General features: G+C 55.7%; 1 protein-coding gene across 7 annotated transcripts; it reads left to right on the top strand.

Moving 5' to 3' along the window:
* Positions 1-90: 90 nt before the first annotated feature.
* Positions 91-24414, top strand: LHX6 (LIM homeobox 6). Of its 7 annotated transcripts, none has more exons than XM_023628809.2 (10): positions 91-369; positions 1536-1607; positions 2000-2182; positions 2540-2661; positions 11536-11756; positions 13678-13778; positions 13992-14087; positions 14303-14477; positions 17624-17727; positions 22255-24414. In XM_023628809.2, the coding sequence occupies exons 1-10, from the start codon at positions 286-288 to the stop codon at positions 22273-22275; spliced, it is 1179 nt and encodes a 392-aa protein (XP_023484577.1). In that variant the 5' UTR covers positions 91-285; the 3' UTR covers positions 22276-24414. The 7 variants fall into 7 exon arrangements, with proteins under 7 accessions (XP_023484577.1, XP_070107519.1, XP_023484578.1 ...); XM_070251419.1 differs by lacking the exon at positions 91-369 and adding an exon at positions 504-1218; XM_070251418.1 differs by lacking the exon at positions 1536-1607 and having other exon boundaries at positions 147-369.
* Positions 24415-25790: the final 1376 nt, after the last annotated feature.

Genomic DNA, 25790 nt, shown 5'->3' with positions numbered 1-25790 from the left:
AAGGAGGAGGGAGAGGAGGAGGAGGACTACGAAGAGGGGGAGGAGGAGGAGAAGGAGGGGGCGGGGGCCTCTCCAAGTTTGTCGGGACCTTCTTCCGAGGCAGCGGCGGCTGCAGCCGGGGAGGCCGGGGCGGCGCGCGGGCCGGGGGCGGGGGCTGGGGCCGGGCCCGGGGCAGCGGGGCCGGCGCCTCCGCTCTCCTCCTGCTCCTGCTTCAGCCTCTGCTCCCATTGCGGCCGTGGCCCCCCTCCGCGCTGCGCGCCCTCTGAGTCCGCCGCTCCCCGGCCCATGTACTGGAAGCATGAGAACGCCGCCCCGGCGCTGCCGGAGGGCTGCCGGCTGCCGGCCGAGGGCGGCCCCGCCGCCGACCAGGTGAGCGAGCGAGCGAGTGGGCGAGCGGCCCGGGCCAGGGTAGGGCAGGGGCCGGGACCCAGCCGGGCCGGGCCGGGTGGCGGGCAGCCGCAGGGAGGAGGGGTGCGGGGGTGCGCCTGTGAGTGTGTGTCTGTGAGTGTGTGAGCGCGCGCGCGAGCGCGAGGGGGGGTCGCGGAAAGCGGGAACACATTATGCAAATGTTGGAGGAATTTCTCAAAAAGCGATTTAGCAAAGACACAGGCGAAATCAAGAGGAGGCGAGGCGGGTATTGTCCGTCTGAATAGGCGCTGATAGCGCCGATGCGCCGGGGGTTGTGCGGCCGCAACGCTGAGGATCCCGACGCGGGGCCGGTCCCGGGCGCGCCGAGGGGCTGGAGGGTGCTTTTTCCGCCTTTTGGATGCCTCTGTTTTCTCTTTTTGGTCGCGTTTCGCCCCCGACCTGGCCCCCATTTTGTTCTGGGTTTCCCTCCGATTGGCCCTCGAAAGGTGCCTGAATCCGTGTCAGTATTGCCGCATCAATTTCTCGGCGCGCGCCCGGCCCGTGGGCTGATGCTCCCAGCGCTCCGGGTTTTATTTTCTTCAAACGCCTCCCACCCCCCATCTTTTTCTTTTCTTTCTTTCTTTCTTTCTTTCTCTCTTTTCTCCTTTTTGCATTTTCTGCCGAGAGGAGGAGAAGGGAGCGAGGAAGGGGGGTGGGTGGAGAGAGAAAAAATTCGATTTTTAATTACTACCATTAAAAAATCAAATTTGCAATTCTTTGGGCGGCCTGATGGATCTCACTGATTGACAGTTGGAATTGACACTCTGGCTACCTCTTATCTTGGGCATTCACGACAATTTCTAATTGCAGGTAGTTTGTGTGTGTGCGCGTGTTTTTTTTCCCCCTCAGAGGCTTGGATTGCAAGGGAACTAAGCGATTACTTCAAGAGCCACGGGTTAAGTGCAGGGAGAGGGGGAGAGAGAGGGAAAAAATCCAATCCAAATTCAAATTGCTTCATTAGAGAGACACCGCTTTTGTGGGGAAGGGCTTTAAATGCCCACTACAAAGTTAGGACTCATTGTTCCGCGCCGGTTTATATAACAGGCGCGGGGAGGCGCTGGGCTCAGGCTGCGCCGAGCCAGTTTTGCAGCCGCCGCCGCCTGCGTTCCCTCCCCCCCCTCCCCCAGGTGATGGCCCAGCCAGGGTCCGGCTGCAAAGCGACCACCCGCTGCCTTGAAGGGACCGCGCCGCCCGCCATGGTGAGTTTGTTCGGCCCTGCCTTCGGTCTCAGGTGCCCCGGCGGCCCTGTCCTGGGGACCTGGCCCGGCTTTCGGGCCCCGAACCGCTGTCCATGCGCTGGGGCACTCCCGGAGGGCGCCGCCCCTCTCTGAGCCTCAGTTTTCCTGCCGGGAATGTGGGCTTTGACCACTCCTGGCACCTAGGACGCACGTGTTAAAAGTAGGGGCCGTCCCTTCCTCTCCAATGGGCCCTTCCATTCTTGTCCTCTTGCCCATGGCGCGGCGTCTCGGGGGAATTTCGTTGTCAGTTGGTGCGCTGGGGCCCCAGACCTGTCTCTGAGGCGGCGCCAACGCTGGGCACTGGGCTCAGCGCTCGGCTTAGCGCTCGGCTTTCACTCTTTCCCCCACTGCAGGCTCAGTCGGACGCCGAGGCCCTGGCAGGAGCTCTGGACAAGGACGAGGGTCGAGCCTCCCCCTGTACGCCCAGCACGCCGTCTGTCTGCTCACCGCCCTCTGCCGCCTCCTCCGTGCCGTCCGCCGGCAAGAACATCTGCTCCAGCTGTGGCCTTGAGATCCTGGACCGGTATCTGCTCAAGGTGAGACAGGAGTGGGGTGTTGCCCGTGTGTGGCGGGGTGTGGGTTGCAGCCCATTGGGCTGCAAGGAAGCAACGCCGGCACCAGGTCCACTTAATTCCGAATCCTGGCTCAGCCGCTGCCTGATTGCGTGGCTTTGGGCGAGTCTTAGCGTCTCTCTGCGCCCCCGGCTTCCCGTTTGAAAAACGGGGAGACTTTATTTCTACCTCCCCGAGCCTCAGTGTTACAGAAGAAAAATGGGGAAGTCACATGCACCTTCAGAGCTCCAGCATCTCTGTCTGCAAATGGGTCCGGGGAGGCTGGGGCCGGGCGTGAAAAGAGGCCCGCGCTGAGCCACCTCCCACTCCGCCCCCTCACAGGTCAACAACCTCATCTGGCACGTGCGGTGCCTCGAATGCTCCGTGTGTCGCACGTCGTTGAGACAGCAGAACAGCTGCTACATCAAGAACAAGGAAATCTTCTGCAAGATGGACTACTTCAGGTAGGCTGCGGCCGCCGGGCCAGCAGTGTCGCCGCAGGCAGGCCCCCCAGGCGCGCGCGGTGGCCGCCTTTGCGGCGGGCGCGTAGTCTCTGGCTCCGTCCTGAGTGCGCTCCTGGCGCGCCGCGCCGGCCCAGCCCGCCGGCTCTCAGCGCCACGAACCAGGAGCTCCAGGCCGCGCCCGGGTGCCGGCACCAGTCCGGGCCCGAGATTTGTTTCCGATTCCTGCGGCCCACTCGGTTTCAGTCGCGTCTCTGGCTCCGTCTTGGGTCCTGCCTGAGTCTCAGGCTCCAGTTCCGACCTCCAGCGCCTCGGTCGAGTTCTGATGTCCCCGGCTCCGGCCCCGACCGGTTCAGACCCCAGCCGCGATCTGGCTGCATCTCCAGTGCGCTTCGGCTCTGGGTTCCAACCCTACTCCGACTTCAGCCGTGCCGGCGTCTCTCCCGGCCGGACCCTGAGCTGGGCTCCAGACTCTTGCCCCGGTTCTGACTTCGGCTCCGCTCTGGGTTCGGGTCTGGTGCGGCTCCAAGCACTAGTCTCGCATCGGTCTCAGATGCAACCCCACATTCAAGCGCCTTGTCCTAAGCCCCAACCTCGTTCTCCGGCTCCGCCTCAGCTCAGACACCGGCGTCGCTCGAGGGTCGCATGTCGAGTCTGCTAGGGTCCTGCCTGGGTCCCAGGCGCCCGTTCCAGTCCCAGCTCCGTCGTCGTTTCCGGCACCGGCTGCAGCCTCTCCCCGGTCTAGGCTCGGACTTTGGGGCTCCGGGACAGGAAGGGGGAGAGTCGGGCGCGGAAGCCAGGGCCCTGAGTAGGACCACCCTGGGCTGCGCTCTTTGCGCCGCGTCCCCGCAGCTCTCGACCGCAGCTCGGCTCATCCTCCCGCCGGCGTCTCAGCCGCTTGCGCGCGCCTCGATTCTAACCAGGCGGCTGGGGCCTGACCCGGTCATGAGGTCGAGGTCACTGCGAGGTCAGAGGCGCAGCCGCCCAGTCCGTATCCTGGCGGGAATCTTGAACCAGGCTTGATGCGGGCCAGGGGACCTACGGAGTCCAAAGAGAGTGGAGTGGGATTGGTTCCTGGGAGGGGCGCCTGTTCCCAAGGGACTTTCTCAGGAAATGGAGAAAGCTACTGCCTTAACCTCCTCCCCCCACCCCCAACCCACAGACATCCTTCCCATCCTTGCCTCGGGGGAGGTCATGTCTTCAGTCTTCCTGGGAAGACTGGAGCCCCAGAGAGTCCCCCTGAGAGCCAGGGAATGTAGTGGAAGGCGATGCCCACCTCGCTATCACAGGCATTGAGTTTTTGGGGACTTAGAAAGAGAGGACCTTGAATCTAGGTGGAAATTTGCAGCATTTGGTGCTGGGGTACTCTGGGGAACCCTAGGAAGCATGGTTCAAGAAGTGGGCTCTTCTTTTGTGTATGGGTGTGCAGCTGGGGTGTGCATGGGGAGGGGGGTCTACCAGGTGCCTAGGACTCAGCGTGCAAGGAGTGTATGTAAGTCTATCTCGGTGGATCTGTGCAGTGGCTCTGGGGAAATGTGTCACCGAGCAGGGTCGGGGTGTGTGGACAAAACGTGTGTTCCTTTATGACCAGCATTTGTCTTGAAGTTCATGTGTGAGTGTCCAGAGTGTGTGTCTATGTGTGAATGTTGGGACTTGGTGTGTGTGTGTCTCTGTGTGTTTTGTGCAAGGTGGTCAGGACAAGATTATATCTGGACAGGGATCCAGAGGTGAGAGGGTGAGGATTCTGAAATCTTGTCCTTCTTCCCCATCCCCCCAGATGGCATTCCTGCTTAAGGCCTTAACCCAGGCACTGAGGGCTCAAGGGTGTGGTGTGGACGTGGGTTTGTGGACCACTGTGTGTGTGTGTTAGAGCCAAGTTATCACTGTATGGTGTGTAACCAGAGTGCGATATCTCCTCCCACTGTCTCATCTGACTATTGGCTAGCCAGGGCAGGAAATGGAGGTTAGAGTCCCTGTCTAGCCACCTCCCTGCTCTATACCTGACTCCAGTTGATAAAAAAAAAAACACAAGCCAGCTGCCATTTAGGGACTCTTTGGGCTCCTCAGCTAGCCAGGGACAAGGCTCCAGCTTACGGAACCCAACATGATGATATTTCGGCCTCCTCCTGGAGAGTAAGACAGGGGTGAACCCTCTCCTGGCTCTCCTGGCGGCGATGGACCTGGCAGCCCTATGAGTCACTTGCCCACCTTTCCTCGCTACTTCTTCAGTCCCAGCTCATGCCCAGGCTGGACCAAGCCTCCTTGGATGCTGTGCTTTACTAGACCTTCAAGGATGGGGCAAAACTCACATCCTGACCCCACTGTTCAGAACCTCCACTGGAGTCCCCCTTCCAGAATGAAGGATGGAGTGAGGGATGGGATGTGCAGTTATTGTGGGGAGAGGCATAGACCGGGCTTCATCAGGCCAACACTGAATCACTGTGTGACCTTGGGCAAATCACTGCATCTCTCTGCCCTCACTGTCTTGCTTCCAGAGTTATCTCTCTAAGCTGCCAAGGAGGCCAGTGAAGGGAGGAAGGCTCAGTAGTGCTCCCTAAATGGCAGGTACTGTGGGTGCCAAGATGATCACTATTGTCACCACTGTCAGTAGATTCCGGGCACAATCCCCTGTTGGCATTTCCTCACGCAGTTTGGGGAGCAGGGATGGGGCCAGGCCATTTCTGGGCTGCAGGTTCTGAGCATTAACCCTTTTGCAGTGACAAGAGCCCCCAAAGCAAAACTAAAACAGATTTTTGGTTAAGAAAATGAAGGAAATAAAAGCTCACATTCCCTGGGATGAGGGAAGAATTTTGGCTCTTCTGAGCATTTCTCTCCCAGCCAGGTTTCCCTGCAGGCATAACCCATCCCTGGCAGCCCCACCTGTAACAAAAATAATAAAACCCACAAAAAGGGAAAGAAAAAGCCGGCGGATTGCCAGGCGGGGACTATTGTCTGCTCTGAGCAGCAGCCCATGCTCTGGGTGGCTGCTGCAAGGGAGCTCTTCCAGGAGAAAGCATGAATGGTGGCGTGGGAGGCAGAGTGCCCCTCTCCAGAGCTGGGGCTCAGGGAGGGGCCACGCACTGGGTTTCTGAGCCCTCTGCTTCCTGAAGCCCAAGGCCAAGGATCTGGTTGGATACAGATACAGACCCGAGCACTTTGTCCAAAAAGAGGTCAAAATTTCTCAACGGGGTAGGGGGAGGGAGGAAGTGATCAAGATCCCATGGAGGATGCATTGGGGGCTCCCATGATCCTGTGGCCTCTGGTCTTATCCCCCAAGGGAAGGTGTCTCCCCAGTTCTATCCCTCATCTTGCCCTCCTGGACACCCTCCTGGACACCCTCCTTCAGTCTCCTTTGGCAGAGCTGGCAGCAATGGGGACTCAGGAAGTTAGAAGTTTAGGAAGGCACTCCAAGCTCACCAGGGTGGGAGGCTGCAAAGCATGGAGGGAGTCCAGAGGACCAGTGCTGCCCCTGCCTCATTTGCATTATTGAGAGGGGTTGGTATTCCACTGTCTGTGCCCTTGGCAAGGTCACTGGACCTCTCTGCCTCAGTTTCTCCAGCTCTCCTTCCAAACAGGGACCTTACCAGCCCTTATGGGTTTGATGAGATTCCCACCTCCCCTCACACCCCGAGTCCTAGCAGAAAAAAATTACCACCAGGGAAATGTGCTGTTGCTTTTAATTTCTTTACTTTTTTTGTAAGACCATTTTTCTTTCTATTTCCTTCCAAGAAGTGAAGAAAAGTCCTGGGGAAAAAAATAGTGTTCCTTTCTGGGGCATTCACATCTCCACTGTGCTCAACAATCACCATCCCAGACAGCTTCCTGCCGCCCACCATCCTGCAGCTGCTGCCCCCCAAAGGGGGCGTGGGCTGATCTGCAGTGCCCTCCTGGCCCCCTCAGCCTCCCAAAGCACCCTGACCATTGTATAGTTGGGGAGATTGATGTCTGGGACAGTGGAAAGTGATGTGCCAGGGTCACACAGTGAGAGAAAGTGGAAGAGGGGCTGGCAGGCTGTGAGGACCCCCTTTCTGAGAATATGTGGAGCTCTCCTCTAAGCCAGAAACTGTGTTAACCCTTTAGATGTTTTATCTCATTGAATCCTCAGGTCTACCCAGTCAGTATGATACCCTCATAATCACTACATTATAGGAGGGGAAACTGAGGCCCTGAGAGGTGAGGTCACACAGCTCATAAGTGGCAGAGCCCGGATAAGCCCATGGCTGCCTGACTCCCCCATCCCTGTGTCTAATCGTTCAGTACTCTCCTTCTATATGTGAGATATGTCAGCAGCCCCTCTGTAAGGTGGAGCCCATGGAATGGCAAAGACCCCCTCTGCTGGCCCTAAGATTCCCTGCCCTGTTTGCTTGGCTTCACACAGGGAGTACGCACTGTGTGCTCTGACATATGACTCTCCCTGGGGGGGCCCTGGGAACACTAGTGCAGGAGTGACTTCCTCAGAGGCTGTGACTGGAGCAACTTTGCCAGGATCAGGTCACCATGGTCCCTGGCCTGCTTGCCTCCTGGCCATGGGAGTGGGGAGTAAAGGGTTAACTACCTCTCCTTGTGTTTATGGGGGTGGGCTTCAGAGAGTGCCTTGGGTTGGGCTATGGGGGGTTTGCCGCCTGGAGTTCCTGTCCCCTGCGTGGCCCAAATGACTTAGGGCAAGCCCCCAGCCTTCCTCCTTCCGCCTTGAGCCTGAGCTCCAACCGAGGGCTCAAGCGGGAGAACCCCCACCCCCTCCCCCAAAGCGAGGGTCCCCAGGGAGGCTCAGAGCTGGGAAGCGGCCCCCCACCGCGGCAGAGAGAAGCCCAGCGGCCGCCAGCTGTTGGGGGACAGATGTTGGGGGAGCTAAGAGGGGAGTTTGGGGGAGGGGCCTCGGGCCAGGACCTCGGAGGCGCCGGGCGTTTTAACCTCTTAATTGCTGGTTCTGTTTTTTTCTGGCTTCTTCTCTTAAGGGTTTGCCCAGAACAGAAGGAGCAGAGGGGATGGGAAGGGCTCTACCTCTGAGCCCCCTTGTTTGCCTCATAGAATCTCTCTAAGGCCGTCTAGGGAACGTCCTGAACGCAAAGCAAAGTGAACCTGGTTTGAGTTTCGGCACTCTGGCTCGCTAGCTTCATAACTAGCATTGGTCTTCCCACTCTGAGCCTCAGTTTCCTCATGCAGAAAAGGGGTAGGTTAGTAATAGGGAAAGGGGTCATACTGAAGCTCCGATGAGCTCTTTCGTTGAGGCTCATTCATCCAACAAATAATTACTGAGTGCCTACTCGGTATCCAGGGGCAGTAGGCCGAGAGAGCGAGCCTGACTTGGTCAAAGGCACTCAGTTCCCACTGCACAGCCAAGGGTACCCAGTTACCTCTGCTCCCTACTGAGGGGAGAGAGGGCAAGGAGGCGCGCGATGCCGACCCTATTCCTTTCAGTAGTTGCCAGGATGCGCAGCATCTGTCGGACACCTCTCCATGCCCAAAGCGCCACTGTTCTTTGCGCCTTTGCCCCACGGGCGCACGCCGGCACTCAGGAAGGGGCGCGCACAAGGCTTGGGGTGGGGGACGGTAGCCGCGCCCCCTAATCCCTTTGGCGCTCCCTTCGCAGCTCCCGAACACCCCTTTCTTGAAGTTTCGTTGTCTTCGCTGCCGATTTCGCTGCTTCCGGAATCCGGCGGCTCGGGCCTCGCAGCCCGCCTGGGAAGGAGTCTGTCGGTTTGTCAGAGCCTCGATCCGTAAGCCTCCTCTTGCCCCTTGTTTGTGCTCCCGACTCCTGCCCTGGGTGGGGGACACGCTTCAGGAGAGGCCCGCAACGCATTCAAAACTGCATAACGACCTCCTACCCCCATCCAAGGATCCAGCGCGAGGATGATTTCGTTAACTGGGCTGAGCCACGGCGAGCGCAGGGAGATCCTAAGGCTGGGGACAGCTCCTGGCATTTGCGGTGACGCGCGGAGAGTGAGAAAGTTGCTCAGAGGTCACTATCGGCTGCTGCCTCGGAGCAAGGGGGTAGAGGCACTGTGAGCGGCCAGTATAGGTGCAAAATGCGCCCGGGCGTCGGGGACTCGTGGAGCCGGAAGATCAGGGGTGCACAGGGAGTCTTGGACGGGTTCCCGGGCGAGGACGATGAATCTCGCAGAGCCAAGCGCAAGGACTCGGGAACGTACCCTCCAGCGCAGTGCACCGGCCCGGGCGCACGGAGACCACAGGCAAGAGACGCAACTGCTCTGACTTGGCGTCTGAAGGCTGGGACCTTCCTTTCCCCAGCTAGTCCCGCTCTTTGCATTCCCCTCCTTCCGAGCCGGCTGGGCCCCAGGCCCCGAGCGCTGGAGTTTCCAGGACCCGCGGCCCAGAGTGGAGACGCGACGCGGTCAGACGAGGCCCCTTTCTTGTTCATACACCTGGGATTCAACTCTACTCATCTCCCGTCCGGCTGCTTCCGCAGGTTCTAGGTCCTTTTGGCACCTCGGATAAAAACTCGGCCCGGGCCCCACACACTCGGTGTGGTCCTTGGCAAGTCACTTGTCCACTCGGAACCTCTGATTCCACGTGTGCAAAATGGGTACCATAGTCCCCACCTTACGCGGTTGCGGCGTAGCGGAGGGGGTCCAATAAAGGAGTTGCAGCCCAGGACTACGGACCGCAGCGAGGGCTCCGCTCACAGCTGGCCCGAATTCTCCCTCTCGGAGGCCTGAAGTGCTCGCAATCCGGAGCCGGGCATCGGAACCGGTGTCAGCCCCATGGCGGGAGGAGGCTGAGGTGGGCAAAGCGGTTTCCTCTTCCCTTTACTGAGGGATTGGGAACAGAGACCACAGGCTGTGCTGGGCTCTCACCTGGGGAAGCCGAGCTTCCGAGGTCGGGAACTGCCTCTGTTTAGGGGGCGGTTGACGCGGCAAAGGCCCCCCCAGCGCGTCCTGAGCGAACCGCGCCGCGGGCGGCAGGGTCCTTGCGCTCCTTGGAGGGAGCGGCCTTGGGGTCAAGTCTGGGAGCTGGGGCTGGCCGAGGCCTCTGCGCTCCGCCCTCAGTTCAACACAAGAGCGTTTATTCAACCGGCAGTTGCTTGCATTTCCAAGGCAGGCGAAGCTGTAACCAGAGCGCGTTTGCTGGTCTGCTTCCTCCACATACTCACAGGCGTTTCCCAGTGCTCCTCTAGGTGGAAGTGTGCCGGCCCTGGGGACACAGAGGCAAATCTTCTTGGTCCTCTCCCAGGAATGCCCGGGATGGAAGAGAGAGCCAAGGAACCAGACGTCTACAAATCGCTGTGATCAGCGCTGAGAGGGTGGTGCTGGGAGTTGTGGAATCTTCTGGGAGGGCGTGTGGGAAAAGGGAACAGCCCCTCAAAGGCCTGGGGTGGGAAAGTGCTTCAGAGGGGGCCATAAAGACCTGGGGAATGAACTTCCGTTGAGGCTGACTGGGACTCACGCTTGGGTGTGGGGTGGGGGATCTTCAGGAAGGTCAGGGAGTAGATGAGCCTGAGAGGATGTGGTCTGCTGGGCTTTGTAAACTCCAAGGGTCTCGGGCCAGATCCAGATCCAGGCTCCAGAGTGGAGCCATCAAAGGACTTTAAGCAGGGAGAGGACAGGATTCAGTGTGCATGCTGGAAACTTGGCTGTGGCAGCTGTGTGGAGGATGACTTGGCAGGGGTGACACTGGGAAACCAAGGTGGAGACTGGCAGTGAGGGGTTCATGATGGGAGCCCAGCCCAGGAGGGCAATGGTGCAGAAGGAGAGGAGGAGGTGGGTCCCAGAGGTACTTAGGGAAGGGAACCAGCAGCACCTGATGGTTGTTTGGATGTGGGGTTGAAGACAGGGAGGAGTGTATGATTTAGGTTTCTAAGCTTGAGGGGCTGGATGAGTGGTGGCACCATTCCCTGAAACAGAGTGTGCACAAGAGGAGACTGAGGCCCCAAACGTTGAGACAGGGTCACAGGGTGAGTCATCCACTTACAGAACAAACCTACCCTGGTGCTCAGGGGTCAGACCTTGGGCTGGCTTCTGGCACAAGGAGAACTAGACTCTGCTGCTTCCTGGGGGGGCTCCCAGTCTGGTGGTGGAGGCGGCTGCTCCCTAATAGCCACACCACAAAGCCGGAGGGAGAGGGGAAGAGGCCGAACCAAGGAAGTCTTAAGGGAGAAGGGGGAATTGGATTTGGGATTTGGGTTTTTTTTTTTTTTTTTTAACATTTCATGTTAGAATGTCACAGGCCTCCAGAGTCTGGGACTATCTGGTTACTTAATAGGACTACAAAGCACTAAATAGTGGTTGTCATTGCTGCTGTGTTGCTGCTGTCACCTAGTTCAGCTCAGGGCAAGAACAATGAGAATTCAGAGGGGCTCGACAATTTGCCCAGGGTCACAAAGCCAGGAAGTGCATATCTGTCTATGCTTCCAAGAAACTGAGAGCTTATCTACAGCTGGGGGACAGTTCATTCATCTCTGGAGACAGACCAGCTAGGGTTTCTATGCTTGCAAGCTGTGTGACCTTGTGCAAGTTACTTTACCTCTCTGGTCCCCATTTTCCTCATCTGCAAAATGAAATTGGGCACATGCTGGGCATGTGGTAAGTGCTCAAAAATTTGCCTATTATTAATATTTTTATATTTTCCCTAACACATAAAATACTTTAAAGAGCCGATTGTTACATATAAATGTAAGTGATCATTGTAGAAAATTTGGAAAACTCTGAAAAGCACCAAGAAGAAAATAAAAACCATCCACCAGCTCACCTTCTAGGTGGGACTTGGCTGCAGAGGGTGGTGCATCCAGACAAAGGAAAATTCGTGACCCTAGGCCCTGAGGCCAGGCCCCTGGCGCGGGTGGGCCACTGGGGTTTGGAGGGGGATACGGATGGCTCATCTAAGCCTCGCCACCCCCTTCCCTGCCCCGATGTCCCGCAGTCGATTTGGGACCAAGTGCGCACGGTGCGGCCGACAGATCTACGCCAGCGACTGGGTGCGGCGGGCGCGCGGCAACGCCTACCATCTGGCCTGCTTCGCCTGCTTCTCGTGCAAGCGCCAGCTGTCCACGGGCGAGGAGTTTGGCCTGGTCGAGGAGAAGGTGCTGTGCCGCATCCACTACGACACCATGATTGAGAACCTCAAGAGGGCCGCCGAGAACGGTACCCAACCCGCCCCGCCCAGCACCCTGCCGCACCTCCGCCCCCAGCCCTCACCTACCCCACCCTACCCCAGCACCCCAGGAAGCATCCACACTCCACTAGGGACTAGCGTTGAGTTTATCACCTGGAGGAAACGTCGGGGGGTGGGGCTGCGCACGAAGCATGCGCTTCTGGCTCCACCGTCTGCTCCCTATTCTCCCAACTCGTACTCCAGCAGCTCCAAGTCAGAGGTTTGAGGATGGGGTTTCATCCTGGACTGTAAGGAGAAAGGCCTTTGAGTCTTGAGATCCATGCTCCAGTTTTGCTTTTGGCATGCTGTGCTGACATATGAAGTTACCGTTCCTCTCTGGGCCTCCATCTCCCTATCTGTGCAAGATGGATGTTAGACTAGAAAGATTCCTAAATCTCTTCTGGCTTTGATACTGTGATTCCCCAAAACACATAGGCCCAGGGATAGGGCTCAGGTCTTCCAGGGATTGTGGGGGCTGAGTCACAAAGTATCTGCCCCATCCCCAGAGCGTCTGAGGAGGGGTGTGGACCACCTTGCCTCGGGAATCCCCACATTGTTCTTGGCCATGGCCACACCAGGGCCACCACTTTCTCCTGCCAGGGCTGATCAGGGCTAAGTGGACCTACGTGGGGAGCAAGTGAAGCTGGGGTTCTGTGAAGTTACCTGCAAGTAGCTGAGTAAGTCAGCAGGAGAGCTGAGATGGAAACCCAGAGTCAGAGCTTCCCCTACCCATGCCCCATCAGTGACCCCAGGCTCCTTCCAAACTTGGACCAGCCAGGACCACTCCTGGCACAGCCTTGTCAGTTACACGAGCTCTCACAGCCAGGTGAGACCCCAGACTCCTGCCCTGCGGGCAAGCTCAAAGGCTTGAGATCTCCTTTACTGACCAACCCTCAGTTTGGGCTACTATTTGACTTTTCAGACTTAAACACACACACACATTCGTTATAGGAAATTGAGAAAAGATGGTTAAGCACAAAGAAGAAAATAAAGATCACTCCAAGTGCCACCACCCCTCTTTTAGTGTATATCCTCCCAAATGTTCTGTGTATGGATGTTAGAATGTTTTTCTTACAACATTGTATTTTTCCTAATTAAAAAAAAATTGTGAACTGCGGTGGAATTACTGGTATTTTTTATTTTCTTCTTTGTGCTTATCTGAATTTTCTGAGTTTTTGATAAGGAGCATGTATTACCTTTGTGTTCAGAAAAATGAGGTATTAAAAATAAAATGGGAGTATGTTTAGTGTGATTGTACAAGTAATATAAGTGGAAAGAGAAAAGCTAACATATACTCCAGTTAACAAAATTAAACCTTAGAGAAATAAGATTACATATGATTGTTGTAAAAAACTCAACAGTTGCAGGCGTATTAAAAGTAGAGTCTCCGTAATGGTACTCGTCAGTGTAGCTCCACTTCCAGCACTTTACTGTATATCCTTCCATCCTTTTTGCTTCCATCCGTTTTACAAAGTTAGGATCAGAGTTCTGTAACCTGCTTGCTTCTATCTCCACTGGCCTTTGGTTTCCCCAGTTTAGCTACGAGGGGGCCCAGTTTGGGGCGCGAGCGTTAGCCAGCTGTTAGAATGCTAGTCGAAAGGTCCGGGGCAAGGGCTTTCTTCTCTCTGAGCCTCAGTTTTCTCTGCTGTAAAACGAGGATAATGTCGCCCGTCCTCAGGGCTGTGAGACATAAAGGGCACACCGAAAGAGAAGCGTCGGGTACTGAGCGGACACTCAGAAGTGGAAGCCCCTTCCCCAAAGACTGAGCTCAGGGATTAGGACCCTGGGTCCCCGCTCCCGGCCAACTGCGCTCCTGACCCTTCCAGGGACCAGCTCCCCCCACCCCCGTCCTTTCCAGGCTGCCACTCGAAGAGATGGGGACGCGTGGTCAGCCGCTTCTGTCGCCCCCAGGGAACGGCCTCACGCTGGAGGGGGCAGTGCCCTCGGAGCAGGACAGTCAGCCCAAGCCGGCCAAGCGCGCGCGGACGTCCTTCACCGCTGAGCAGCTGCAGGTACCCGGGAGGGCTGCGAGGGGGCGGTGTGGGCGGGGCCTCGGACTGGGCGGGGCCGAGAGAGGCTCCTGGCTCCGCCCCCTCTGCCCGGACCGCGGGTGGCGGGGAGGGGCTGTATTTGCCTGGGGCGTGGCCTCCGAGCCGGAGCCTCTGATTGGCCCGGGGCCTTGGCGACCTCCACTCTCGAGCCTCACTGGCCCCCGGCGCCGGCAGGTTATGCAGGCCCAGTTCGCGCAGGACAACAACCCCGACGCGCAGACGCTGCAGAAGCTTGCGGACATGACGGGCCTCAGCCGGAGGGTCATCCAGGTGGGGCCGGGGAAGGCGGGGCCTTCGGGTCCGGGGCGGGGCCTACGGGCCTGGGGGCGGGTCCTCGAGCGCGTTGCTAGGCTGCGGAGCAGCGGGTCGGAGGCGCACGCGGCCGCCCTTTCTCAGGAGCGGACGAGGCAGCCCTGCCTGGGGTCCCCCAGCCGCGCGTGCGACCCTTTTCCACGAGGCTGAGGCTGCTGAGGCTGTCGTTCCAGGTGTGGTTTCAAAACTGCCGGGCGCGTCATAAAAAGCACACACCGCAGCATCCCGTCCCGCCCTCTGGGGCGCCGCCGTCCCGCATCCCCTCCGCCCTGTCCGACGACATCCACTACTCCCCGTTCAGCAGCCCCGAGCGGGCGCGCATGGTCACTCTGCACGGCTACATTGAGAGTAAGTGACCGCGACACCCAGGCCGCCCGGCCTGCGGGAGAGGGGGGCACGGAGGAGCGCGCGCGGGCTGCGGAGGCCTGGGGAGGCCTTACCGAGCCTCATGGGTGAAGATGTGGGCTCCGCAGTCACTCAGACCTAGGAGTTGGGGAGAGGGGTTAAGTTCCTGGGCTCTGCCTCAGTGGGGCTGGACCCTTAGTAGAATGTAGCCATTCAAAAAATACCTTTCAAGCACCCACTCCGTGCCAGGGCCCGAGGACTAGGGAGAGCACCTGCCCTGGTGGTGCCTGCGTCCTGGTGGGAAAGATGACATGGAACAATAACCAGATAGATAAGTGTGTGGTTTTAATTGTGATGATTCCTATAGCAAAGGTGCTGGATGGGAGTGTCTGGAGATGCTACCTCTCAGCAAGCTGCGACCAGAAAGATGGGTGGGATTAGTGAGACACGGCGTGGGGAAGTTAGGGTGCAGGGTGGCAGAGGAAGTGAATGTAGGCAGACCTACAGCCTGCCGCAGAACGCATGGCACCAGTGCATTTGGGGTTGCAGAAAAAGGCCAGTGTAGTTGGAGGACATGGGGCTGTGAGGTCATGGGCAGATCACTTAACCTTCTTGAATCTCAGTTTCCTCATCTGTAAACTGGGACATTAATAATGGCTAGCTCATAGGCTTATGAGAATCCACTCATGTGTTTAGTAAATATTTTTTGAGCGCCTTCTGTCTCCTAAGCACTGGGATACAACATAAAACACAATAGACCAAAGCCTGTGTGCTCTTGGGGCTCACATTCCAGAGTGGGAGGTGGGTGGAGAGACAATAAACTAATAAAGGAGGGAGGGCAAGCATGTCAGTGGGGACTGAGCACTGTGGGCAAGGTGGGGGGCAGGTCATGGTGGACTGACCTTTGAGCGGAAGAGAGGGAGTAGCCTTGTGCCTTTCTGGGGGATGAGCATTCGGTGAATCTGCTGTTGAGCAGGTGCTGATCACAGATTTTTTTTTTTTTTTTGCTTTGAGGTTATTTCCATTGATTGTTTCCTCAAAGCTAGGCGTGAACAGAAAAACAGAAGTGGCTACGACATACCCACAAACTCAAATTCTCCCTTCTCTGGGTCCAAGGAAAAGGAAAAGAGAAGGGGGGGTCAGAGATACTGCTGCTGTGTAGAGTCCCTGCCACTTGCCAGACACTGTACTAACCATGTTTCTAAATGTCAGAGATCACTATCCCATTGTACAGATCAGGAAACCAAGGACCCACAGTATGTTAGCGGGAGCCAGTATTCCTTAATAATCGAGCGAGTGTGGGCTTTGGTGTCATGCTGCTGGCTTTCCAATCCCATCCCTGCTGCTTACTAGCTGTGTGACATTGGGCAAGCTTCTTAACTTTCCTGAACACCAGTTTCCTGATCTGTAAAAATGAGGACAATAAAAATGCTTGTTTCAAAGTAGCGTTGTGACCATCAAATGAGATCATTGACTTAAAGACTTCAGTATTTGGTGAGTGCTGGATGAGCATTAGCTTCTCTTGTGATGGTGGTGGTGGTTCTGGTTGGCAGAGCTGGGAGTGCACGGTTCTGCCTACTGCATGGGGCTGCCAGTTAGAAACCATGTCTCTTTGTTTTGTTCCGTTTCTGAACCATCTGCTGAGTAGGAGGGACTTTTTCTCTCTTTCTTTTCTAAACAATGACTTATGTTCAGGCTGCACAGAACCCATTGAAGATCTAGTTCCTCTATTAAAGGTGCTAAGGACCAGGAGCTCTCTAGGCACCAGGAGCCTGGGCTACCAGCTAGTGCTAGCTGTGGAGTTAATAATAACAGCTAGGTGACCCCCTTGGGAGTGGGGCCATGCCCTCCGGAGTCATGCCAGGACTCTGCACACATACTTTGTTGACCAAGCCTAGGTCTGTCTTTGATGCCTAGAGAAGGGGCTCAGGTGCCCGCACCTCTTCCCCTTGAGGTGGAACCCGTCTTGGGGCAGGAAGTGCCAAGGGCGTTTGGACCCACTGCCTCTTGCTTCATAACTGACAGTCATGTCAGCACTTTACTTTGCAGTTAACTAAATGGACAGGATCCTGAGTTTCCTGGAGCCACAGAGCTTGGAATTTGATAAAAAGCATTGGAACCAGACCCCAGAATAATGCACGTACACACAGAGTTTTCCATGTAATAATCTCAGGCTGTTCATGGCCTCCTAGAACACCCAAGATAAAGAGTCCCCCATCTTATACAATTGCTTTATTCTATAGATGAGGGAACGGTGGCTCAGAAAGGCACAGTGACTGGTCCCCAGTTACATATCAATGTAAGTCTCTGTACAGGGCTCTTTCCCCTGTGACCAAAGAGGATGAAGCACAGGGAAGAGAGAGACCATGGACTTCTCCACTGTAATGGTAAAGAGTCTGAAGCATGAGAGATTTGGGTCAGGCGTAAGGAGGGACTTCCCTCCACAGTTTTAGATGTTGGAATAGGGTACGGAGATTCATTCAACAAATATAAAGAGTACCTATTAGATGTTATGCCTCATTCTATGTGCTGGGAATCCACAAGGATCTATAATTTGGAAAACAGACAAAAATTCCCACCCTCATTGGAGCTTGCCTTCTAGTTGGCAAAGACAGATGATATCGAATAAACAATAGCAGTATACAGTAAATCAGATGACGCTAACTGTCAAGGAAGAAAAAGCTGAGGAGGGCTGGGAGGGTGGAGCTGAGGGTCTTGGGTTGCAATTATAAATAGGGTGGTCAGGGAGAGCTTCATGACGAAGGTGACATTTGAGTGCAGAGTCCTCTAGGAGGAATGGGGGCAAAGCCGTGGTGGTACCCGGGAGATATGAGGGTACAAGGCACCAAGGGAGGATCCTAATAGGTGGATATAGCCTTGCATGTAGGAGGTGTTCAATACATACTCATTTATGAGTGTGTGTTTATCAGTGAGCTGGAGAGTTATCATATAGCACTTTATAGATTTTAAAGACTTTCACCTAGAGCATTGCAACCGACGCTATTGAAATTTTGCCCAGGGCCACCCAGCTGGTAAGTGGCAGAGGCGAAACTGGTCCAAGGGCCCCACCCTATCAGGCACGAGCATGGGCAGGTGGGATCCTGCATGGAGGCTGGGGGATGGGCTCCAAGGCATCCTCTCCTCCACAGGTCAGGTACAGTGCGGGCAGGTGCACTGCCGGCTGCCTTACACCGCGCCCCCCGTCCACCTCAAAGCCGATATGGATGGGCCGCTCTCCAACCGGGGTGAGAAGGTAAATGGAGCCAGATTGGGTCTGATGGGTCCAAGCCACCCCCCTGGGGATGGGTTTCTGGCAGCGTTCCTCATCACTTAGCAGGCACCACGCTGCTTTGGGACCGACCCTCTCTGCCCAGCATCCTCAGGCCCGCACTGGGCCCCCGAGGCAGTCACTGGAGCAGGTACCAGGGTGTTCTATGGGCATGGCCACTCCAAAGGCCTTCCTGCGGTCCCCCCACCAGCAGCTGGCCTTCTTTCAGACTTGTGAATTTAGTTACTTTGCTCAAACTTTGCGGTTCCAGGGTGGGCTTATATCACATACCGCCTTGCCTCCCACCGTCTCCCTGCTTCCTCCCACTTCCTCCTTTTTATTCCTGTCTGTTGGGAGTGAATTTCCTAAGCCAGTGGGGGTCAGGGGATAGCAGGTCAGCAAGTGACCTTGGTCAACGGGCAAGGCCTCCTTTGTGAAATTTAGATCTCTGATTGTCTCAAGCATCAAGACCTGAACATCCAGAAGGGTGCTGAGACATCACCAGTCTAGTGGCTTGGAAGCTTTGTTGTTATGCACTACAACCCTTTGTTTAATCTTTCCATCACCCATAATGCAGATGAAAGAGGATGGAGCTGCTGTGGGTGAAACCGCAGAGGGACTGGGACCTCCACCTCTCTCTCAGCCCCAAGACACCTTGCAGTTAGCCTTGAAAGCCACTGCTCTAAGGCACCCCCTCACTTTAGAAATGGAGACATTATGCCCAGGTAGCTCAAGGTCACAGAGCCTGAATGAGAACCTGCACATTCATTCATCCACTTATTCATTTATTCAGCCAACGTTTGCCATGTCCTATCTGTGAACAGGAGCCCCGGGGCAGTTGCCAGTAGCACAGGGATGAGGAAAGCATAGACCTTGCCCTTGATGAGGCCACAGTCTGAAGGGGGAGACACACCCCAACAGTTACACCACAGTGTGGTCAAACTGTAATGGGGGAGCCAAGGGATCTGGGAGTCAGGGCGCAGCTCAGGATAGACACAGGAAGACTTCCTGGAGGAAGGTACCATCTGAGCCCAGGCCTGAAGGCTGAATCAGAGTTCATCAGGGAAGGCATGTACCACCATGGCTCTCAGGCAACCCTGAGCAAGTCAGTGTCGATGGCACGCAAGCTTGGGAGGCAGAAGAGTGAGAGGTGGGGCCTCAGCTGCCAGGTGGAGGAGTGTGGCCTCTGTCCTGGGGCAGTCGGAGGCCCTGGAAGCCTCTCTCAGAAACACCACTGTAGCGTCCTCAGAGAGGCAGGGAGCCCCGGGAGTCAGCAGGTATGGGACCAGGGAGAGAGGGCCAGGGCCTTCGAGCTGGAAGGGCCCCCAGGGCCCCTCTGGTCCAGCAGAGTGGAGTCTTGGGTGTGCCTCAGAATCACCTGGGCTGCTTGTAAAGATGCAGACTTCCCCAGCCTCATCCCTAGAGAGCTGACAGGGAGGCCTGGGATGGGGCCTAGGGATCTGCAAGTGTAATACCCAGCCCATGTGACTCTGGCAGACAGCCAGGGGTGGGGACCACTCCTCCAAGACACCCCTCTTACTCCATCTCCTGGTTGAGCACCTACTGTGTACTGAGCTTTGTGCTGGCACCATGGGGGAAGATATATGCTACGCAAATACAAACAGCCTAGTTGGACAGATAGGTTTATAAGTAAATGGTAGGACTCAATGCAGAACCCCACAGAAGCTGGTGGTGGGTGAGCACACCTCAGGCATGTCTCCCCCGAGATTGTCATACTCACAGTGAGAGCTGCTGTTTGTTGAGCAGCTCCTCTGTTCACTGCAGGCACTTTACATATGTTGTCTGACACCTCTCGGTTGCTTCATGGATATGAGGATGGCATTCTCATGGTAAAGATAAGGAAACAGAAGCTCAGAGAGGTGACACGACTTGTCCAGAGATGCAGGAAGTGGGTTGGACTCTGAAGTCTGCCTAGTTCAATAATCATTTCCTTTTGCACAGCACTTTACAGTTTACTGTGCTATCTCTGACCTTACCCTTCACAGCCTCCCTGGGGGAAAGATTATGACTGACTCCGTTTCATACCTGCGGAAACTGGGGCTCAGACAGGGCAGTAGCTCACCTGGGGTCACATGGTGAGTGCGGGCAAAGCTGGTCTTGATCCTAGGACTACCTGCCTCAGAGCTGCCCCTTACTGCAAGAGGGCGTTTGTCCTGTCTGACCTGGCACAGGGACTGCAGAGACAACCTGGCACGGTCCTTGTCCTCAGGAGGTATGTAGCTGAGAGCAGGAGGCAGCTACACCCCAGGGTGACAGGGCAGGTGAGGTGAGGGATGAATATGGCTTTCAAGGACCCAGAATAGGGAGTGATGAGTTCTAGGGGAGAAGCAGGGGACAAGAAGAAGAGCGTTCCACATGGAGAGAAGAGCATGTGCCAAGGCACAGAGGCATGCGGGAGGCTGGCTTTGAGGGACCACAGGGTGTTTAGTGTGGCCGAGGCCCAGGGAGGTGGGAGGAGCTCACAAGGATCACATAATGAAGGGCCTGGACCCTTGAGTGAGGGGCTTGGGCGTTATCTGGAGGGCGGGGGGAGCCTTGGAAGTGTTTAGGGCTGGGCTCGGGGGTTGGCGACAAGCCCTTGTCTCCTGGTTGCTCAGCTAAGCTTGTGGTTATGTCTCATTCAGCCTGAGGGATGAGCTGGTCTGGGGTCTGGCAGCTTTGGCTGTAGAAGGTTTCTGGCCCCTGGGTTTGGCTGCTGAGCCAGAGTTCTCTTGTGCTGGGCCGCATCCCCAATTTGATATCCAGCAGCTCTGCAGGAAAATGTCTCCTGCTCCTTCATGACCTTCTGCCCTCTCACCGTCAGGCCTTCCTGCTGGCTCCTGGAAACCTTTTTTTGTCCACATCTTGCCAAACCCATGGGGCCTGGTGGGCTGCGTGTAGTCAGTCCATGTAGGACTGTGTGCGCTTTCTGCTGAGTCCCTCCAGGCCGGAGCCAGCATAGCTCTGAGGAGACTCAGTGCCCCCTGGGCAGCCCCCTGAACCCACTCATCAAGACCAGCACTAGCCTGGCCAAGAGAACGGTGCTCTGAGCATTTGGGGGTAGCATTCTCTGCCTCTCTCATGTCATCATTTGGCCACACATGCCTGTGAGTTTCCAGAACCATATTTCTTCCTGGTCATGGCCCCTGATCCCACAATTTCAGAGCTTGGAAGTCTCTTAGAAATCAGGACAAAGCTGTCATTGATCCGATGGAGACTGAGACCCATGGAGGGGAGGGATCGTACCAGAGTCATCCTTGTTGAGAGAGCTTCTCTTAGTGAGAGCCCCAAGCCAGGCATCCCAGAGACCAGAGGAGAGCATTGCCCAGGAGAGTGGTGAGGCAGTTCAGTGCAAGCTCTGGAGTGGGCGGACTCTGAATCTCAGCTCTGCCACCTTCTCACTTCGAGACCTAGGAACACAATTAGCTTCTCTGAGCCTCAGTTCCTGCATCTACAAAATGGGGATTATAGTAGTTCCCACCACCTGTTGTTGTTGATAACAAGTGCGATAATGTATGTAGAGAGCCTCGCACAGTGCCCGGTACACAGAAAGGGCTCCATAGATGCTGGTTACGACTATGATTACTCTCGTGGAGATCATCACCATGGCTTTCCTCCACCTCCTCCTCATGGTAACCGATCTGGGCAAGTAGCATTCCTGATGGAACAGCCATAAGGCTGTACCCACTTGATGTCCCTGGGCCCCTTGAAACCTCCTCCTGATACTTCATTATGCAAAAGCACATCCCATTGACCAGATAGCTGGTAATCCTTGACCTGAACTTCAGAGGACTGGCTGTGTTGGTGGCACTGAGAGGCTTCAGGTGGAAGAGGGAGAGGGGAAGGGGTTGTTCGTCCCTGATCACCCCCTGTGCGTGTCAGGCACCTGCATGTCTGAGCCGCCTGCCTCTCGGCTGTGTGAGGACTGAGTGCATGTGAAGTACTTGGCCCATTGCCTAGTGTGCAGTAAGCATCAGTGACTGTGGTGGCCTCAGAAACGTAGAGGCATGTGGTGTAATGAAGAGAGCTTGCTCTAGAGCCAGGCCTGGGTTGCAGTGCTGGGTCCACCTCTTCCTAGCTGTGTGATGGTGAGCTTGCTGATTTCACCTCCCTGAGCCTCAGTGCCCTCCCCTGTAAAATGGAGAGGATGGCGGGATGCCCTCGTGGGGTTGAGGCAAGGCTTCCGTGAGATGATGCACCTATGGCACTTTACCCAGTGCCGGCTGCAGGGTGCACTGCCCACGAGACATTTGCTGCTGCTCTTGTATCTCACTGAATCCCCCCATTTCCGAGAGAGAGGTTTTGCCATCCGCATTTTACAGATGAGGAAACAGGCTCAGGGAGGTGAAATGAGTTGCCCACGGTCCCACAGCAAGTAAGTGACAGAGCCAGGATTTGAACCCAGATCCGGGCCATGAGCCACCCTCATTCTCCAGGCCTTTGAGGACCTCTGGGGGGCTGCTGGGTGGGGCAGGCCCTCTCTCAGCCACCTTCCATGCCCTCCTCTTGCAGGTCATCCTTTTTCAGTACTAACACTGCCGGCCCTTCCGCATCTGGCCGTGGGCACCCCACAGCTGCCACTCAGCCGCTGAAATCCAGTGTCCGAGCTGCTGCCGGGATCCACCCACTCCGCATCCACCCCATCTGCCATCCTGCCCACCACCAGCTGGGCCCCTGGGCCTGGCCTTCCCCTCTCCTGCTGAGAACCAGAACCCCCCAGGAGCACCGCGGAGTCCTCCTCTCAGAAGGCAGAGCTCCCTGAAGTTTGGAATCAGTGTGAAAACAACAGCCCATTTTTTCCCATTTAGACAAGAGTCATCTTCAACTTAAGCTGATAATGATAGCAAAAGGCCGAATTGAATTGTGCGATGCCAACAGCCTCCTAATTTACAGGTTTTCTTTCCTCTCGTATTGGCCTTTATTTACTACTTCCTTGGAACCATCTCTGAATTCTGAATAGCCGACAACCCCCAATGTTATCCACTCTGTTTCTTTTGTCTGGAAAACTCTACAGTGTTTGTGGGATGTCCCCAAAGGAAAGCTATGTTCTAATTTTATCATTTCCATCTGTCTGGTTATGTCAAGTTAATTCAGAGAGAGAAGAGACAGTGACCAACCCTGAGAGGCCCAACAGGGCAGAGATGGAGGCCTGCCCAGACCAAGAGGCAGGGGGATGGGTGGGGGCTGGGGAGGACAGAGACCCCCAGTGGTTTGTTTATCAAGGCGAAGGATGTGGCAGATTTTAAGGAGAGGAAAGAGAAAACTCGGGGTGTGGGGGGGTAACGCCCACCTGGTTATCCAGCATTTAACTGGAGACACAGCAGAGAAGGTGTTTGATCTGTGTGATGACATTTCTGAATGTTTGGGCAGGTTAGAATTGGGGGCCCTTGTTGGCTACTTGTTGACTTCTGATAGGGGTGCTGGGGCCACTTCTTTGAGGGAGACCACTCACGGGGGTCTGGGGAACAGAGCCCAGGGAATGGCTGTCCGAATGTTCATCCTGGACCCATCTTTGAGTAGGAGAGGGTGCCTGCTGTCTAGGTGAGTGTGCCAAGCCCAGGATTCCAGCTGGCTCTTCAGGCTTCCCGACCAGCCCTGACCAGAGCCAGCCCCACCCACTCCTGAGAACGGAGGCCAGGCACAGCTGTGCTCACATCCTCCCTATATTGCTGCAACTCTTCCACCTCAAACAAAAGGGCTTGGGCTGCACAAGACCATGATTTATGTTTTCAGGGGACGCCCATTTGTCCCAAGCTTATCCTGTAATTTTAGAATTACTTGGTGTCCCGATGCATTTCCCACTAGAGGCTGCTCATAAGCATGTTTTAGCCCAAGTCCTCCTTCCTGCTTTGGTTAACCTGATAATGTTGCTTTTGGAAGGAGACTCTAGGACAGGGAAAGCAAGCTCATGGTACATATGTATCTGCTGTCCCTGGTTTCACCCGTGGCAGACATCACTAATCGATTGCAGCACTATCTCACTGAGTCTGAACAAGGTTTCAGAATCCAAATTCTTGAAGCTGGCACCTAAAATGAAAACCTATCTGCCATTCTTGCTCTGGGACCTGGGGGAGGGCTAGGCATGGGTGCAGCCCAAGAAGGGAACCCGCTTCCTTTCCCTGCTGAAGATGGTTTCAGCTGACTCAGGGCAAAGAGAAGGCATCACTCACGATGTGGTCAGTGCAGCTCCTTCCAGAACTCATCCAGTGAACCGTTCCCAGGCCCTGCACTGGGTGCTGACACTAACAGGAGCAACTTGGACCTGATCCCCGGTGCCTGGGGGGCTCTAATCTTTCCTTTGATTTCTGCTCCTGATGATCGAAGCCCCAAGCTCAACCACATGGTCAGTCAGTGGCCAGCCGAGTCCTGCCTGGGGTCACCCAGTACCCACTCTGCCTTGAGCCTCCCCCAGGGTCTGTTCCTTGCGTGGATCACGTGGTCGTAGCATGTTGCAGTTCAGACATGTCTCCACTAGCCTGTTAGAGCAGCCTGGGAATGTACAGGCCATCAAGACTATTTATTTAAATACAAAACAAGAGGGGAAAATACACACACACGGAAAAAATTGTAAGCACTTTTTTGTAAAACCAATGTCTGTTTTGTTACATACCTTTCATGTTGTGCTTTGTAAATGTCTTATTTGTGTAATAAATAAAGTTAATGCAAGTAGAAGTGCTGGCACTTAAATCCAGAACGCCATGGGATTCCATTTCTTTCCTGCTCTCTGGTTAAGGCCTTGGGCCTGGCCCCCAGAGCATCTGGGCTACTGGACAGCGCACACCTCTTCCAGGAGAGCTGAAACTGTTTCCCAGTTAGTGACCTGGGCGTTGTGAAGGCACGATGGTGGGTTTCTTCTCCAAGCTTCGTAGGAAATCAGAGTGGCTGCTGTTCTCTGGCCACTGCTGAACACATGCTCTCTGCTGGTCCCTGTGCTGGCTCTGCAGGCTCAGAGAAGGGCCCAGCCAGAGTCTGCCCTAGGGGACTCTCAGTCTGGTTGTAAACAGATGGATCCCGCCAACATGCTGTGGGGGAGGGGGACATTTGAGCTGGATCCTATCAGATGAGGAGTTCACAGAATAGGTGCAAAAGAGGAGATGTTGGGGGGCCAGAAAGGGAGGCGCACAGGAGCCCACTGGAAGATGGGGGAGAATTTGCTATGGTGAAGCAAAGGGAATATGGGATGGGAGACAGGGAGACAGGGCTCCAGCTTCAGCACAAGTGGCTCATATTGGCCTTGTTGGGTACCAAAGCCACTACATAATCTGAGGAGCGAGAGAGCATCTTTCTGCTGCTTGCCAAATTTTTCTTTCAGCAGCAACTGTTTGTACAAGCCAAAGCTTGAGAGGAGGGGAGTGGAGTGTCTCTATCTGATGCAGAGGCTTCCCCAGCGCTCTCCACCCCCTGCCCCATGGACCTGCAGAGAGCAGCTCAGCAGCCTCAGCTCACGGTGGACATGGTCATCGCCTCTGCAGGGCCCCCCTCTTTTCTTCAGATGTTGCATCCCCCATCTCTGCCCCCATCTCTGCCCCTCCCCGCTCCATTCTTCCAATCCATTTATCAAATGTTGATTTACATGTAAGGTATCTTTGAAAATAGTTTAGTTTCAGGGGTGTGTGTGTGTGTGTGTGTGTGTGTTTCTTTACATGAATGTACCTTCTGTTTTCAAACACAGTTTGGAAACCTCCAGTGGAGCTCAACTCTGTCTTTCTGCAGAGGTGACTATTGCCTCGGAGGGGAGAGGTGACCCCGCAGGACCCCTCCACGCACAGCTGAGTGGGCCCAGGCATCCCTCTGACTCCTGGCTCCGCCCCAGCATGCCAACTCTGGATCTGTAGTTTGAGGGGCAGATCCCTGGCCCTGCAGAGCCCGCCCAGGCCTGACTTCCTCTCTTGGGCAGCTCTTAGTGAGCCAGGGGACAGGGCCTGAGGGGCTGCAGGATCCAGCAGCCTCTAAGGAGGGACAGTTATGGAGCGAAGACCCAGGATGCTGTGGCCCAAGTGTAGCCCTGGAACATGTCACCACTTCCTCTTCAGGTTTCAGCTGACACG

Source organism: Equus caballus, chromosome 25 (assembly GCF_041296265.1).
Source record: "Equus caballus isolate H_3958 breed thoroughbred chromosome 25, TB-T2T, whole genome shotgun sequence".
NCBI classification, from domain to species: Eukaryota; Metazoa; Chordata; class Mammalia; order Perissodactyla; family Equidae; genus Equus; species Equus caballus.
The sequence above is the reverse complement of the archived record's forward strand: the minus strand, read 5'-3'. Positions and strand labels throughout refer to the sequence as shown.

Excerpts from the sequence above, each read along its gene's own strand:
- LHX6 (XM_023628809.2), top strand. The coding sequence starts at position 286 with ATGTACTGGAAGCATGAGAACGCCGCCCCGGCGCTGCCGGAGGGCTGC. Across the intron at positions 2,662-11,535 it reads TGCAAGATGGACTACTTCAG|TCGATTTGGGACCAAGTGCG; the intron begins GTAGGCTGCGGC and ends GATGTCCCGCAG. Across the intron at positions 14,478-17,623 it reads TCTGCACGGCTACATTGAGA|GTCAGGTACAGTGCGGGCAG; the intron begins GTAAGTGACCGC and ends TCTCCTCCACAG.